Below are 18,358 nucleotides of genomic sequence, written 5' to 3'. Positions count from 1 at the left end.
TCATTTAAGGAGTGAAACTCATCGGATGCCGTCAGCGCCACCAAAGTCCCAGGCCTTTTGCATGGCTGTACCTCCAGCCTGCAGAACCTTCTTCAGTTTTACCAATAAAAGACATATAGTGGACATATAAAAAAAATTTCCAACCCTTCTGGAGGAGGGTGACGGGGCTTGGAGGAAGAAAGCAGTATTTCTTGAGGGTGAAGCTGCCACACATCCGAACCCGAACTTTCAGCTTTTGATTAGCGGTGGCTGCTGAAGTTGGATAAAGCCCTAAGGCTATGTGGAAAACATGGGTATAGTCATTGGCTGTATCCATGTTTTCCAGACAACCTTAGAGCTTTATCCAAGTTCAGCAGCCCCAGCTAATCAAATGCCAAACGATCTGGTTCGAATGGACTCGAACCCTGTTCGCTCATCTCTAGTAAGGACCATTGTAACAGCGAAGTATGTTTACTAGAATGATAATAGCGAAACAGCTGGTTGTACTGCAGTGCCAGAGCCCTGGATCTATTCACCACAGGGACTAAATCTTCATATTTTTTGAGTGCAGAAGCTTGGGTTCACAATGTGTTTTTGCAATCCGTTTAACGTATCCATTTTTTTTTTTTATATAACTGTATTTTTATTGAATAAAATTTTTGCAAATTTTTAGAAGAGACACAACAAAGGAATACAAAACATATATGGAATAATATACAAAACAATAGGACAATAGGGTATCAGTAGTAAAAAACATATCAGGCACGGGTACAAGGTAACAGTGGTAACAATTAGCTCTAACATGATCATAATGGCACCACGTATTGCTACAGAGAAAGGTAGCATATAAGAGCAATGCAACAGCTGTCAGCAGAAGAGAAATTACTGTTACTCACGGCTCAGGTAGGGGGTTGTATCCTTACTGTAGCCCAATAAAGAAACCCTTTGACACACATACAACACAGAGAGACTGACACAAGACTCAATACAAAGGAGGTGGAGAAAGGGAGGGGAGGTGGGGAAAGGGAAGGGAGGGGGGGTGGGGGAGACGGAGAAGCTAGGGTCTGCTGTCAGAAGAGGAGGTCATGTCAAAGGCATCCCACGGAGACCATGTGGATTCAAATTTATCAATGGCATTATTAAGGGAAGCAGTAAGCTTTTCTAGGGAGCGCAACTCCCGAATTCTGGTAAGCAAACATGGTCGAGAAGGAGGGGACGTCTGTTTCCATGCACGAGCAATCAAGGACTTGGCCGCCGTTAGGACAGTGAGTAATAACTTTGCCTGCCGTTTCCGGATGGTCTTCGGGAACAAATTCAACAGACAAAGTCCTGGGTCCCTATCAATGGTGGTGCCCAAGACTGTCGAGGCCACCCCACAAACCTCCACCCAAAATGGACGTATAAGAGGGCAGTCCCAAAATATATGGAGGAGCGACCCCACACCACCTGAACACCTCCAACAGAGTGGAGGGATGGTATTATTTAGCTTATGGAGGAGTTCCGGTGTATGGTACCATAGCATTAACAGCTTATAGTGGGATTCCTTATATGTAGTGCAGATAGAGGATTTTGCCGCCCTCTCCCATATCACAGCCCAACATTCTGGCGGGAGCTGTCTGCCCAATGCTGCTTCCCACTTATCCATGTAGCGATGTCTAGCCTGGGAGCCATCAGAGGGTGAATTAAGAATTCGATAAATATCTGATATCAAACCAGACGTAGAAGTGCCTCCTCTCACTAATTGTTCGAAAGCAGATGGTTTCGAGACTATGAGGGATCCCAGGCGAGACAGCATAAAATGGCGGATCTGTAAATAGGTATAGTGCTCTGAGGACGGCAGTTCAAATCTGTCCGCAATCCTAGGAAAGGGAACGTATCCATTTTTAATTGGTTACTTTTAACAGCCAGAAAAATGTAGTCAACACTACTTTTGTGTCCGTAAAAAAAACGGCATCCGTTTCGATACGTGTTTTTTTTTTTTTTTTTAAATATATAACGGAAGTCAGTGGAAAAACGGATCCAAGTGAATGACACAATTGCATCCGTTTTTTTCCATAAAATGTATACTTTAAATGGATTACAAAAACGCAGTGTGAACAGAAACTTATCTGGCTGTATGCCCAGAAAGGTGTTAAAGGATATACATGCAGGGAAATCAGGGTAATACATTATGGGCATCAGGGGGCGATTTTGCGAAAATAGAAGAGCTTTTTGAAATTGTGTTCAACAGATTGTTGCCGTAGTACAGGCATTATAGGGTAAGGTTCATAAACCTGTGTGAGGCCGCTGAGTAGGTCTTATCCATAATATAAATGGAGGAAGTGAGGGGGGAACTAAAACAGACTCCACAGCCACCCAAAGTTTCGAGGTACCGTTGTGAAACCAATCCAATACTATAGTTGCCACTGTGGCTAGATAAGAAGGAAACTGGTCCAGCAGTGCCAGTCTTCTATAATGTACGCATTTCTAAACAAATTTGGAGAATAGCCACGTTATATCAATGAAAAGCTTTTGGGCTACTATGATTGAGACTTTCTGAAATAGATACAGCAAGCATTGGAGCAGATTCATTTTAATGATGTTTATCCTGCAGATCCCAGAAAATTTCTGTGGTCCCGTGTAAGAAGGTCTCCCTTTAAGTGCTCTAGTATGAGTTCAAAATTAAAGGGGTTATCCAGCGCTACAAAAACATGGCCACTTTCCTCCAGAGACAGCCCCACTACTGTCTACAGCTTGGGCAGGGTTTTGCTGCTCGGTTTCATTGAAGTGAATGGAGCTTAAGTGCAAACCACACCTGAACTGGAGACAAGAGTTGTGTTGTCTTTAAAAGAAAGTGGCCATGTTTTTGTCGCACTGGATAACCCCTTTAAGTTCAAAAGCCTGAGATATTTTGCAGGGACCTTTCCGTCCGAACAAAAGTTTTGTTTAGGGCCTGTAAGTCTGTGTGGAGGATATTAGAATAGAGCACTACGCATTTAAAAAAGATAAGTTGGCAATTGCTCATCTCACAAAAGTGTTGTAGCATGGTCAGGAGCGCGGGTATGCAAAATGGGGACAAGAGGCATCCCTGCCATGTATCTTTTTGATTTAAAAAGGGTTCTGACAAGGATCCGAATCTGTGCCCTAGGATGCGCATATAATGCCATGATTGTAGAAAGCATAATAGAGTCTAGTGAGAAGTTTCTTATTTTTCTCCTGGGTGCGACAGTCATGGCTTTAAAACCTTCTTTTAGGCTACTTGATATCATATCATATGTCTATCAGAATAAAGTTTTGTGGGCCTCCACAAGTGAAGTTTATCTCGGGCACGCTGTGGCAGTGAGTGATCCCTGAGGGGACATATGTCATCTTGTCCCCATACTTCAGCTCTGTGGTTTTAATACAATATATTCTGGGTGCAATGTGACATTGGGCACTGTGTGGGATTTACTTGCTGGGATTCTGCATATCCCTATTTGTATTATGAGGCAGATTAACTGTCTCTGTAAAAAGTAGAGGTGTAACGGGTCCTGCCGGGTGTTAGGGTACATGATATATACACTAAACGACTGGGTACCTTGTGACTCCAGGACTAGGTTGATTGTAACCTTATATATATATTTCACTTATACCACCTATTGGCTGTGACCGTCTATGTTAGTGATTTTCCCTTTTCCCTCTCCTAGTTGTCTGCCACATTGCATAATATCATCAATGGTGCATTTATATATGTATCCAATTACACCATCCTGACCAGGCGCTCCAAGTGCGTATCGGGGCCAGGTTCCTGATGATGTAGTGTGTACCACAGAGCATATCATAAGTGTGGACATATGGAATCAGTTTGTCTCCCCCATATCTCATACCCACTGAACAGGTATATATGTGTATGTTGCCCGGCTGGACATTCACATATAACCTGTTTATTGTATTGTATACCTTGTTGAATCCTTCTTATTTGTAAACCATTGTGTTACTTGATAGTCTCCTGATGATCCCAGAAAGACATTTGGGTGAAACGCATTTTCGAGACAGAGATATTTTTACCTTGACTGGACGGTCTAGGTTATCCTACTCCCCTCATCTATACCAGTGCTATTGAGCACGGTTGGAGTAGGACAAGTGGAGGCTCAACACTCCAGCATTTGCTGTGAGGTGCCCTTTGTTGTTTTGTGTGTTTGTAGTTGTCCTTTCTATTATACTTTTAATATATTTTAATAAAAGTTAAATTTTAATACGTGATTCCGGGAGTATATAATTTTACTTCACATATTTTGACCAGTACTATCTGCCATTTCCAAATGCCTGAATATACTTGTTCATCTGTTCAAATGATAATATGCAAGTTTGACCACCAAACCATCCTACAATTCAAGAAGGAGACGTATCCTCTCTTCTACAAATACATTTACTTTGGTGGAAAGAATATAAACCAATCTAAAGACCAACCGCAAACCATCTTTTATTTACTCAGTTTGTTGTTTCTGAGTATTGTTATCTCTACATATATATTTTTATCATTAAGAACATATGAGATTATTGGCAGAAAAAGACGACCTGGTCCATTCAGTCTGCCCTTGTAACAAATATATGCTTACCCCAGGCATGCTTAAATGGGTACTTCTGGCAAAGGTAAAGAAAAAAGAGGCAGGGAAAGTTATGATGGGAACATAATTAAGAAGTTATACTTACCCATTCTGGTGCCCCTGCAGCGTTTTGTCACCGCCCACAGTCACCCGCCGATGTCCTGTGGCGTCACAGCCGCGCTTAGAAATGGCCACTCAGACAACCAGTGACTGAGGCAGGACACTTCTGCAATCACTGACAGGTCGAGCGAGTAGTGCTTGTGGTGTTGTGACGACCCAGGAACCCAGGAGATTTAGGGGACCAGAGGCTGACAGTAAGCAATGGGCAAGCGTAACTTCTTCAGTATGTTTCCACTACCCCCTGCCCTCGTCGTTGTGTTTTTTTTTTTTTTTTAAACTTTGCCTGGAGTACCTCTTTAACTTTACTTGCTGTGGATCTAGCAACCAAATCTGCAAAACACCTAAGATTGCTGGATAACATTTTATATGCTACCTCAGCCTATTTGGATGTTTGTGAAAGATCATTGTATAAAACTGAAATTCTTTTCATGGCAATATATGAGTAGTGTCTAGAAGCAAGACCTCCCTCCACTAAGTGTGATGGTTCTCATGTTTCCAAGGCAACTCTTGAATATAATAATGAGTAGCTATGTTCTGGTAAAGGTATTTATGAGAATCTATCAAGATAAGGATTAAATGTGAATTTTAGGAATGGTTTTGTATATTTTGGCCATCTAAGGATTATAAAATCAGAACTTTTTGCTCAAAACTTCATATTGCTACTTCTGTGATCAACATTATGGGTTATGATATGTTAGATAAAATTTCTGTAAAGAACCATCTGCTGTCTTTGTTTATTGCCTTCTTTACTAGTTACAAGTCGCTGACTTCAGCAGTATGAAGCATTAGGCTACCAAAGCCATTGAATTAGCCATTGACATGGGTATGTGTACATGCCATTGTTGCAGCCAAATAAAAAATGCTCCGGGTGGTGAAACAGAACAGCAGTTTTAGATGTGGTGCTATTCAAGGTTATTTTGGTTAAAGGGGAACTCTGGATAAGAAAAACTTGTTTTCTGTTAAAAGTACATTAAAAGTTAAATATATGTGTCTATATAATGTATTAGCGTATCTGTACGGTTTTGCCACACTGGTAGCTGATAGAAATGCAGGAAGTGAAAAAAATGGCATCTGTGCAAATCCACATTGTCTCCTGCTCCTTCTGCTATCCCCCCACAAATCTTCCAGGCCTCTACCTCACATTGTGTGTGTTTGCTGAGATCAGGCTGATGATGCAGATGGGGCAGGGCGTGATGTCCCAGGAGGCTTGGCTGGATAACCCAATCCCCTCAGTGATTCACCATCTCTGACCGGCCAGAAGCAGGTGTTGCACTGATTTCTCTAATTGTGCAGAAGTGTGCAGTAAAATTAGGGCTGTGTTCACACATGTTGGAGTGTCATTGCAGTACTGCAGCGTATTCACAAAAATGATGCAGTAACACAAGTAAATGATGCTAACCGGCAGAGAGGATCAGAGCCTTATTGTGGGGCTCAACTTCAAAGATAAAAGATGCTTGATCATAATATGTGCGTGGAAATGAAAAGAAAAAAAAAATCAAAAAGTTCTTTACTTTATTCCAATATCTGCGTTACAGGTAGAGAATACAGCGTGCTGTGTGGTGTTACAGGTAGAGAATACAGTGTGCTGTGTGGTGTTACAGGTAGAGAATACAGCGTGCTGTGTGGTGTTACAGGTAGAGAATACAGTGTGCTGTGTGGTGTTAAAGGTAGAGAATACAGCGTGCTGTGTGGTGTTACAGGTAGAGAATACAGTGTGCTGTGTGGTGTTACAGGTAGAGAATACAGTGTGCTGTGTGGTGTTACAGGTAGTAATTGTGTGCTGTGTGGTGTTCCAGGTAGAGAATACAGCATGCTGTGTGGTGTTACAGGTAGAGAATACAGTGTGCTGTGTGGTGTTACAGGTAGTAATTGTGTGCTGTGTGGTGTTCCAGGTAGAGAATACAGCATGCTGTGTGGTGTTACAGGTAGAGAATACAGTGTGCTGTGTGGTGTTACAGGTAGAGAATACAGTGTGCTGTGTTACAGGTAGAGAATACAGCGTGCTGTGTGGTGTTACAGGTAGAGAATACAGCGTGCTGTGTGATGTTACAGGTAGAGAATACAGTGGGCTGTGTGGTGTTACAGGTAGAGAATACAGCGTGCTGTGTGGTGTAACAGGTAGAGAATACAGTGCTGTGTAGTGTTACAGGTAGAGAATACAGCGTGCTGTGTGGTGTTACAGGTAGAGAATACAGCGTGCTGTGTGGTGTTACAGGTAGAGAGTACAGTGTGCTGTGTGGTGTTACAGGTAGAGAATACAGTGTGGTGTTTGGTGTTACAGGTAGAGAATACAGCGTGCTGTGTGGTGTAACAGGTAGAGAATACAGTGCTGTGTAGTGTTACAGGTAGAGAATACAGCGTGCTGTGTGGTGTTACAGGTAGAGAATACAGCGGGCTGTGTGGTGTTACAGGTAGAGAGTACAGTGTGCTGTGTGGTGCTACAGGTAGAGAATACAGCGTGCTGTGTGGTGTTACAGGTAGAGAATACAGTGTGCTGTGTGGTGCTACAGGTAGAGAATACAGCGTGCTGTGTGCTGTTACAGGTAGAGAGTACAGTGTGCTGTGTGGTGTTACAGGTAGAGAATACAGTGTGCTGTGTGGTGCTACAGGTAGAGAATACAGCGTGCTGTGTGGCGTCACAGGTAGAGAATACAGCGTGCTGTGTGGGTGGGACCACAATGAAATCATGAATTACTGCAAATTCAGTAGCACAATGAAACTGCAATGTGTGAACACAGCCTAGATGTTCTGCAACAGCTTTGGGCGGTGAATAGGAGGGGTGGAGGAGTGTGATGAACAACTGAGGGAAAGCATTGCATTCTGGAACCTTCAGTACTGTGTAATACTGATAAACCAGGAAGTGCAGAAACACAAAACAGAACAAAACCCCCCAAAACAAATGGATTAATGCTATATTCTTCTGCAGAAGTTTCATTTTTTTAACCTCTACTTGGAGTTCCCCTTTAAAAAAAAAAAAAGCTAATGGTCATGTTTGCATTTAATATTTTAGCTGGATAATGCAGATGAACAAGCAGCCCAGATCCGGCGTGAACTTGATGGGCGACTACAACTAGCAGATCGAATGGCAAAGGTAAATGATATCATAAAGGGAAATAACTTCCTGTTCTATTCTGATCATTGCCCAACATTGCCCTTCTTATCAACACAGATAGGTGTACAGTGATAAGTGACACCAGTATACACATAACAGAGGTACACACAATAGCTGTTGCTGGCTGTGATCAGTAAAAAACAAAAAAACAAAACCTAGGTGATGCATTACTACTACATCTTAAGTAATCTGTTTAGAATAGATCGGAATACTGTGGTAAAGGAGGTGCTCCAGTGCTGAAAACTTTTCATATATTGCAGCCCTTATTTACAACATAATATACATGCTATTCTTACCTCAGCGTGTTCCTCCGGCATTGTCGTCTCGCCAGTGGCTACGTACTCGGACAAATGTTGGCACAGGGTGAGCATGCTGAGGTAAGGATAGCATATTTGTTATGTTTTTAAAGGAACAGCAATATATAAAACTTTTTCATTGCTGTAGTACCCCTTTTAGCTGATTTTCTTAATGCCATTTTTCATAGTATTGTAAGAATGTACATATGTGTTTGTCATTGTGTCCCATATTAAAAAAAACAAAACAGTTACTGCCAAACATTACCATTACAGAAAAGTTACAGATCAATAGTGGCTTAAAGGGGTAATCCAGCGGCGGGGGGGGGGGGAATTTTTTCCTGGGAGGGGAGGAGGTGGCCCAGGGAAAAGACGTCCACTCACCTCCCCGGTTCCAGAGGCGGGTCCAGCATCGCAGCGCTCCGGTGCCCAGTTCCCGGCCGCTTCCGGGTGTCTGACGTGGGCCTGAGACGTGGCGTCTCAGGTCCGCTCAGCCACTCTGTGAAGGAGGCGGGAGCCGTTTCAAGTCCGCTCAGATCCCGCCTCCTTCATGAGTGGCTGAGCGGACCTGAGACGTCACGTCTCGGGCCCGCGTCAGACACCCGGAAGCGGCCGGGAACCGGGCACCGGAGTGCCGCGATGCGGGACCCACCGCTGCAATCGTGGAGGTGAGTGGACGTCTTTTCCCTCTGCCACCTCCTCCCCGGTCCCAGCAAAAAAGTGCCCCCCCCCCCGCTGGAGTACCCCTTTTAAGCAGTAGTATTTTTTTATTAATTTATTAAGCGTATTTCATTCAATTGGCATCTAAACTTTGTGTAAATATAAATGAAAAATAAATGTGTATTCCCTTGTTGATCCCCTGCCACCTTTCTGACTGTGCCTGTTCCCACTGCCTGTAACCATTTCCACAAGGTGGTTACTTTCTGCACAGCGAATCATTGGCTGCAGTGGTGACTTGCCTCAGCCGCTACCTAATTAAACAGCTAATTCCTTGTGTTAAGACCAAGGACAGGAAGTGCTGAGCAGCAGGAGTGGAAGCTATGAGAACAGCAGTAGTGGTGGATCAGGGCAGGTGAGTATATTCTTACTGTTCCTTTAACAGATCACTATCACCTATTTATTTTTTACAGGAGAAAGTATTTCCAAAGTTTTTTACAAAGGAAATGGAGGGAATGTTCATAGAAGAGCTGCGTGCTTCTGTCAATTTACTAATGGCCAACTTGGAAAGTCTTCCAGTGTCTAAAGGTGGCCCTGAGTTTAAGCTTCAAAAGTTAAAACGCTCCCAGAATTCTGCCTTTTTGGACATTGGAGATGAAAGTGAAGTTCAGCTATCAAAATCTGATGTTGTCCTGTCCTTTACATTAGAGGTATATATATTTAAGAAATAAAATCCAGAAAAAAGACACACTTCCACACTTTTCTCCAGTAGCCAGGAGAAAAAGTTCTTTTGTTAAGGATCCCCAAAATATACAGTAGAAGTCTGCAGCACGCCAACTTATGGTGAAAAAGCTTTACATGTGTAAAACAAAAGGACATTTTGTTTGAGAACACATGGGAAATATTCTACTACATCTCAGATGTCAACTCCTCCCCTGTAACAGTGGCATTGACCAGCTATGTTACAACAGGATGCTAGCCCCCACTTCTTTTATCACCTTTTGGTTAAAGCACCACAAATGGTTGACTGTAGTAAAAATGCTCTTTACTTTATCTGATCTGAACTGCAAAAGATAAATGCTATTTTACCAGACTCAGCAGGAATAATCAGTACTGACTTCACTAAGAAGGTTCTTAGCATGCACGTAATGCAGAATACAGACATTCAGATACTCTCCTCTCCTGTGCTTTTACTGGCTGTGCGTCCTTTGGCTCCCAGCGGCTACTGGAGCTTGTCTGCAGTTGCTCACAGGAGCAGAGGGATGTGCAGCGGAAAGAGGGAGAGGTACTGTAAGTAAGTGGGGCACTTAGAAGATGTGGTGTCTCATGGGAATCCTGGAGATCTTCCCTTTTGTGGGAGTCTCCTGGAGATTTTGGAGTTTGCAAATATGATTATATAAATATGCATGTACAATATAGTAGCTATTGCTGCACCAGGGGCGTAGCTAGGGGTTCAGCCTAGGGGGGAGAGTGAGTCTCAGTGGTCCCCCAACCCATTATGTTACCCATAGGGAACCTCGGAAGACGACAATGTTTTTTAAATAACAAAGGCTATATTCTACTACATGAATAAGGATTGAGAAATGTGTTAAAGGCTTTTACATTTCACATATAGAACCGTGTAAAAATTAAAAGGGTTATCTAAGGTTAGAAAAACATAGCTGCTTTCTTCCAGAAACGGCACCTCTAGCTATCTAGCTATCTATCAAATCAAATCAAATAAGCTTTATTGGCAGGTCTATATAACATATTAGCATTGCCAAAGCAAATAGGAAATTGTTGGGGGGTGGGTAGGCATGGGGGGTAGGGACAGAAGTCTTTGGTATATTATAGGTGGCGGGTGGGGAGATGTCAGGGTCATTGGAGTCCATGGCATATCACGCTCCTCTATGGCAGGTAGTGACGTATTGTGCTGCTATAGTCACTGTGGTCTCATCTTCCCCCAGCAGGATTCTCCATGGTGGATATGCCTGGGAGGAGATTGGAGAGTCTCCTATAGCGAGTGTCCCTCACTGCTGAGTATTTGGTGCATTGTAGCAGGAAGTGGGCCTCATCCTCTACGGCCTCCTGGTCACACTGCTGGCACAGTCTTTTCTCCCTGGGCTTGTATGTCTGTCGGTGACGCCCGGTTTTAATGGCCAGGTTGTGGGAGCTCAGCCTGTAGTGGCTCAGTGTTTTGCGGTCTCTGGAGCTGGGTAGTTTCTCCAGATATGGGGCCAGTTTGTACTCCTTCTGCAGACTCTGGTATATGGTCAGTTTCTGGGATACTGTGATGTCGTTCCTCCAGACTCTGATTTATTCCTCTTTGCCCTTGTCTATTGTCTTCTGGATTTGGCTTTTCGTAATAATGTGCTGGTTTGAGGCTTAGTCAGGTTGGTTTTGGGTGATTTGTATCTGGGGGCTTTGTTTTCCTGACGCTTCTTGGTGCAGGAAGGCTTTGTGATGTAGGAGCTGGGACTTCTGCTTTGTAGGTGGGCCCTGAATGATAGCGCCTTTTTATGGACAGCAAAGTATAGTGGGAACCTGCCCAGCTCTGCTCGACAGGCGCTGCTTGAAGTGCTTTGATGGACCTGGAGAAGGTATTTACAGAATTCCAGGTGAAAAACTTCTGTGGGCCCGGAGTCCCACTTTGACCAGTCTGGGTATATATATCGGGGCCCCAGACTTCGCTGCCATACAGAAGGATTGGGGCAATGATGGTGTCGAATATTTTCAGCCACACGGTCACTGTAGGTCTAAGATGGTAGAAGCGCCTTCTTATCTATCTATACAAAATAGTTGGGTGGCAAAATCCAGCACACCCAACCCTTATCTCTACTTACTTTATCTGTTGTTGGACAGTTGGGGAGCTGCCATATACTTTTTACAATAGGCTGAAGCTGCTGGCTTGTTTAGCTGCCTTTTTAGTGTTAGGTGTATAGACACCTTCAGCTATAGTGGATCTGGTTGGGCTTTGGTAAGGCTAGGTTCACACTGCGTTTTCAGCATCCGTTTAACGCATCCGTTTTTTGCAAAAAACGCATGAAAAACGGATTGCAAAAAACGGATTCATTTGTGTGCATCCGTTTTTCCATTGACTTCCATTATAAAAAAAAACGGATCCGTTTTTTTTGGCGGACCAAAACGGACCAAAAAACGTTGCTGACCCTATTTTTCTGGACGTTAAAAAAACGGATCCGTTAAACGGATGCTGAAAACGCAGTGTGAACCTAGCCTAACCGAGCAGGGTTTTGTTATGACCTGAGATTGCTTTCTTGCAGCTATTGGGACCCAGTCACTTGTGGGTTACAAAGTTACCCTGTTCAGATGCCATGCAGTCGCTGGGGGGGTGGGGGGGGGGTGCTGGGTTGGTAGGTAGTTGGTTATCCGTGCTGTGATGCGCACTAGGACATGTCCTATTTTTTTGCTGTGCAGGGCCCAGCACTGATCATGTGTATAGCTGCATTCACTTCAATGGTCCCTAAACCTGTCCATGGTCGCAGATCCTGTCGATTTTATGGGACATGTAAATGCAGCCTAAGGGTAGGTAAAAGACTACAGGCACTCTGGGTGGGGGAGGGGAGAGCGAGATAACACACCGGAGGAGACACTGTTTGGGCACAGATGGGACACATTTACTGTATGTTGCTGTTTAGGGGGTTGATAAAAAAAAAGAAACAACCATGCTGGATTGAGCTCTGTATGGGGAAGGTGGGCAAAGTCATTGGCAGAAAACTAATAAACTTAGAACCAGTTCAGTGAAGCTGTTGCCTGTACAGAGATGTCCAGGCTCCAGCATCAGGATGGGGGGCTCTCTGTACTTTCCCTCACTCAGTCTGCCCTATACAACTTACAGCACACAGCAGCCTAACAGGCACACTGATGATGATGATGATCACTCCCTGTCAGTCAGCTTCTGCTTCTCCTCTTCACAGTCAGCCATACGCCTGGCAGCCATACAGCCAGTTGCAGGATCCCTCGGCTCCTCTTATCACATGGAGGAGCTGAGGGGGAGGAGCTGTCTGCAGCCAGGGGGCCCGCACCTTCCGGGCGCTGATGCCATCTGGGGGGCCCCTACAGACGTGTTAAGGCTGTCTGCAAATGCAATAGCTTCTACAGACAGCATTAACCATCTGGGTTTTAAGTTGGCCCCTGCCGTCTAATGTTTCGTCTAATTCAGTTAGCTCATGGGGGCACTACTTATGACTGAACCTTTGATCAAACCATGCTACCATAATATTGTGGTCCATTGAACTGGTGTGATGTTATGTGAGCAGAATTGAATTCGGAGCACAAATTCCTACATAGCCCTGAACGGATTCTGTGTGCAAGATGCTGATACCACACTTGTATAAAATTAATTGAATTAATTCTACATTCATCAAACGTGTAAATATGTGTAAAATAGAAACTGCTTTAGGCTATGTTCACACTACGTAAAAAACATGGCCGTATTTCATAACAACGGCCGTGTTTGTGCATACAACGGCCGTTATTTTGCAAATAACTGTCATTGTTTGCGCAAATACGGCCGTTGTTATGAAATACGGCTGTGTTTTTTACATAGTGTGAACCCGGCCTAAATCTGGTCATAGCAACTAATTACAGCCCAGCTTTCAACTCTAGTAAAATAAAAGCTGTGTCCTGAGTGGTTTCTGGTGGAAGTTTTCTCAGTTTCTCTTTTACAGTTTCATAAATGTGAGCTGTTGTCTAATAAAGATATATATATTTTTTCATAAGCCCGGTGTCTGTATCTCACACACGATCTGTGTAGGGCTACATGAGAATTTGTGTTCAAACACATGATATTTTTCTTTACAGATTCCTTGTCAAAGCTAGAATCCCTGATGGATCTTAACCCCTTAATGACGCATGACGGATATACCCATTACACGGCCGTTAAGGGGGACCAGAGAGGGCTCCAGGCATGAGCCCTCTCTGCAGCCCGCAGTCACCCGGTTGCTATGTGTAGCCAGGGACCACGGGTATTAGCCACCGTGGCCAGCTAATTAACTATTCAAATGCAGCTGTCAAAGCTGACAGCTGCATTTGAATAGTGTATGTGGCCCCTCTCCCTGGTTTCTAGTGGGGGATCTCCCCTCCGCGATGCGATCGCGGAGGGGAGATCTGTTGTAATGAGCCGGTCGGGGCTCAGCGTCTGAATGACGCTGATCCTGGCTCGGCAATCCATTTAGATGGCCTGCAGCAGACCATTATAATAGAGCACCGATCTAATGGATCGGTGCTCTGGTATATACACAGTATTGATCTCAATAGGAGATTATTACTGTGTATATAGAAGTCCCCCAGGGAGCTTCATATTACTGTTAGTGAAAATAAAATAAAGTGTTTTTATTAATAAATAACCCCCTCCCCTAATAAAAGTTTGAATCACCCCCCTTTTCCTATTTTATAAACAAATAAACATATTTCGTCTGAACTATTAAATGATTACATTTTTGATCTCGCACGGTAAACAGCATAAGTGCAAAAACCCGCCAAAGTGCGAAATTGCACATTTTTGTTTACATTAAATCCAGAAAAAATGTAATAAAAAGTCGCATATACACAAGCAAGGTACCAAAAGAAAGAACAGATCGCGGCGCAAAATATGACACCTCACACAGCCCCATAGACCAAACAATAAAAGCGTTATAAGGATGGGAATAGAGCGATTTTAAACCCATTTAGTTTTCTTTAAAAGGTTTAAATTTTTTAAAAGCCATCAAATAATATAAAAAAGTTATACAAGTTACATATCGTTGTAATCGTACTGACTTTAGGAACATAGATAACATGTCAGTTTTACCATAGGGCAAACGGCGTAAATATAAAAGGAATTGCACCTTTTTTTCAAATTTCACTGCACATATAATTTTTTTCTGCTTTTGCAGCATGTTTTATAGAAAAATTAAGTATGTATTTGCAAAGTGTAATTGGTGTCGCAAAATTAGGACTCGTGTGGATCTGTACGGGGAAATATGCAAGAGCAGTGGCCTTTTAATCATGAGGAGATAAAAACAAAAGCACAAAAATGAAAACTGGCTTCGTCCTTAAGGGTACAAACACACACGGCTTATACGCTGCGTATTTACTGCTGCGATACGCAGCAGATTAGATCTAAATAACTGAACACAGTATCAAGTCTGCTGCGTATCTACTGTGTGTGTTTGTACCCTAAGGGGTTAAAGGAGTTATTCCAGTGCTACAAAATCATGGCCACTTTCTTTCAGAGACAACACGACTCTTGTCTCCAGTTCAGGTGCGGTTTGCAATTAAGCTTCATTCACTTCAATGGAACTGAGCAGCAAAACCCCGCCCAAACTAGAGACAAGAGTGGGGCTGTCTCTGGAAGAAAGTGGACATGTTTTTGTAGCGCTGGATAACCCCTGTAAGACAGGTGTCAAGAAACATCCTACTCATTTCACTTAAGCTGTATTTAGAGTCATGCACATATGCCATGACCGGGCACTTTACATTTAGAGTATGTCCACAAAACCTGAAAATACTGTGGACTATTTGCATGGATTTGCACAAAGAAATCTGCAGCAGATTACAGTGCCGTCTATGTGAATAAAAGCTAAACAATTCATGAGTGGCTGAGCGGACCTGAGACGTCACGTCTCGGGCCCGCGTCAGACACCCGGAAGCGGCCGGGAACCGGGCACCGGAGTGCCGCGATGCGGGACCCACCGCTGCAATCGTGGAGGTGAGTGGACGTCTTTTCCCTCTGCCACCTCCTCCCCGGTCCCAGCAAAAAAGTGCCCCCCCCCCCGCTGGAGTACCCCTTTTAAGCAGTAGTATTTTTTTATTAATTTATTAAGCGTATTTCATTCAATTGGCATCTAAACTTTGTGTAAATATAAATGAAAAATAAATGTGTATTCCCTTGTTGATCCCCTGCCACCTTTCTGACTGTGCCTGTTCCCACTGCCTGTAACCATTTCCACAAGGTGGTTACTTTCTGCACAGCGAATCATTGGCTGCAGTGGTGACTTGCCTCAGCCGCTACCTAATTAAACAGCTAATTCCTTGTGTTAAGACCAAGGACAGGAAGTGCTGAGCAGCAGGAGTGGAAGCTATGAGAACAGCAGTAGTGGTGGATCAGGGCAGGTGAGTATATTCTTACTGTTCCTTTAACAGATCACTATCACCTATTTATTTTTTACAGGAGAAAGTATTTCCAAAGTTTTTTACAAAGGAAATGGAGGGAATGTTCATAGAAGAGCTGCGTGCTTCTGTCAATTTACTAATGGCCAACTTGGAAAGTCTTCCAGTGTCTAAAGGTGGCCCTGAGTTTAAGCTTCAAAAGTTAAAACGCTCCCAGAATTCTGCCTTTTTGGACATTGGAGATGAAAGTGAAGTTCAGCTATCAAAATCTGATGTTGTCCTGTCCTTTACATTAGAGGTATATATATTTAAGAAATAAAATCCAGAAAAAAGACACACTTCCACACTTTTCTCCAGTAGCCAGGAGAAAAAGTTCTTTTGTTAAGGATCCCCAAAATATACAGTAGAAGTCTGCAGCACGCCAACTTATGGTGAAAAAGCTTTACATGTGTAAAACAAAAGGACATTTTGTTTGAGAACACATGGGAAATATTCTACTACATCTCAGATGTCAACTCCTCCCCTGTAACAGTGGCATTGACCAGCTATGTTACAACAGGATGCTAGCCCCCACTTCTTTTATCACCTTTTGGTTAAAGCACCACAAATGGTTGACTGTAGTAAAAATGCTCTTTACTTTATCTGATCTGAACTGCAAAAGATAAATGCTATTTTACCAGACTCAGCAGGAATAATCAGTACTGACTTCACTAAGAAGGTTCTTAGCATGCACGTAATGCAGAATACAGACATTCAGATACTCTCCTCTCCTGTGCTTTTACTGGCTGTGCGTCCTTTGGCTCCCAGCGGCTACTGGAGCTTGTCTGCAGTTGCTCACAGGAGCAGAGGGATGTGCAGCGGAAAGAGGGAGAGGTACTGTAAGTAAGTGGGGCACTTAGAAGATGTGGTGTCTCATGGGAATCCTGGAGATCTTCCCTTTTGTGGGAGTCTCCTGGAGATTTTGGAGTTTGCAAATATGATTATATAAATATGCATGTACAATATAGTAGCTATTGCTGCACCAGGGGCGTAGCTAGGGGTTCAGCCTAGGGGGGAGAGTGAGTCTCAGTGGTCCCCCAACCCATTATGTTACCCATAGGGAACCTCGGAAGACGACAATGTTTTTTAAATAACAAAGGCTATATTCTACTACATGAATAAGGATTGAGAAATGTGTTAAAGGCTTTTACATTTCACATATAGAACCGTGTAAAAATTAAAAGGGTTATCTAAGGTTAGAAAAACATAGCTGCTTTCTTCCAGAAACGGCACCTCTAGCTATCTAGCTATCTATCAAATCAAATCAAATAAGCTTTATTGGCAGGTCTATATAACATATTAGCATTGCCAAAGCAAATAGGAAATTGTTGGGGGGTGGGTAGGCATGGGGGGTAGGGACAGAAGTCTTTGGTATATTATAGGTGGCGGGTGGGGAGATGTCAGGGTCATTGGAGTCCATGGCATATCACGCTCCTCTATGGCAGGTAGTGACGTATTGTGCTGCTATAGTCACTGTGGTCTCATCTTCCCCCAGCAGGATTCTCCATGGTGGATATGCCTGGGAGGAGATTGGAGAGTCTCCTATAGCGAGTGTCCCTCACTGCTGAGTATTTGGTGCATTGTAGCAGGAAGTGGGCCTCATCCTCTACGGCCTCCTGGTCACACTGCTGGCACAGTCTTTTCTCCCTGGGCTTGTATGTCTGTCGGTGACGCCCGGTTTTAATGGCCAGGTTGTGGGAGCTCAGCCTGTAGTGGCTCAGTGTTTTGCGGTCTCTGGAGCTGGGTAGTTTCTCCAGATATGGGGCCAGTTTGTACTCCTTCTGCAGACTCTGGTATATGGTCAGTTTCTGGGATACTGTGATGTCGTTCCTCCAGACTCTGATTTATTCCTCTTTGCCCTTGTCTATTGTCTTCTGGATTTGGCTTTTCGTAATAATGTGCTGGTTTGAGGCTTAGTCAGGTTGGTTTTGGGTGATTTGTATCTGGGGGCTTTGTTTTCCTGACGCTTCTTGGTGCAGGAAGGCTTTGTGATGTAGGAGCTGGGACTTCTGCTTTGTAGGTGGGCCCTGAATGATAGCGCCTTTTTATGGACAGCAAAGTATAGTGGGAACCTGCCCAGCTCTGCTCGACAGGCGCTGCTTGAAGTGCTTTGATGGACCTGGAGAAGGTATTTACAGAATTCCAGGTGAAAAACTTCTGTGGGCCCGGAGTCCCACTTTGACCAGTCTGGGTATATATATCGGGGCCCCAGACTTCGCTGCCATACAGAAGGATTGGGGCAATGATGGTGTCGAATATTTTCAGCCACACGGTCACTGTAGGTCTAAGATGGTAGAAGCGCCTTCTTATCTATCTATACAAAATAGTTGGGTGGCAAAATCCAGCACACCCAACCCTTATCTCTACTTACTTTATCTGTTGTTGGACAGTTGGGGAGCTGCCATATACTTTTTACAATAGGCTGAAGCTGCTGGCTTGTTTAGCTGCCTTTTTAGTGTTAGGTGTATAGACACCTTCAGCTATAGTGGATCTGGTTGGGCTTT

General features: G+C 43.7%; 1 protein-coding gene across 2 annotated transcripts in view; it reads left to right on the top strand.

The window, feature by feature from the left end:
- The window catches only part of CADPS2 (calcium dependent secretion activator 2), a 424,688-nt gene that overhangs the window by 60,953 nt on the left and 345,377 nt on the right, over positions 1-18,358 (top strand). For both annotated transcript variants that reach the window (XM_069976609.1, XM_069976601.1), the window contains exons 4-5: positions 7,675-7,755; positions 9,200-9,436. In XM_069976609.1, coding sequence (XP_069832710.1) covers positions 7,675-7,755; positions 9,200-9,436 — 318 coding nt within the window. The remainder of the gene's footprint in view (positions 1-7,674; positions 7,756-9,199; positions 9,437-18,358) is intronic.

This window comes from Dendropsophus ebraccatus, chromosome 1 (genome assembly GCF_027789765.1).
Source record: "Dendropsophus ebraccatus isolate aDenEbr1 chromosome 1, aDenEbr1.pat, whole genome shotgun sequence".
Classification (NCBI taxonomy): Eukaryota; Metazoa; Chordata; class Amphibia; order Anura; family Hylidae; genus Dendropsophus; species Dendropsophus ebraccatus.
This window is presented reverse-complemented; position numbering and strand designations above follow the sequence as displayed.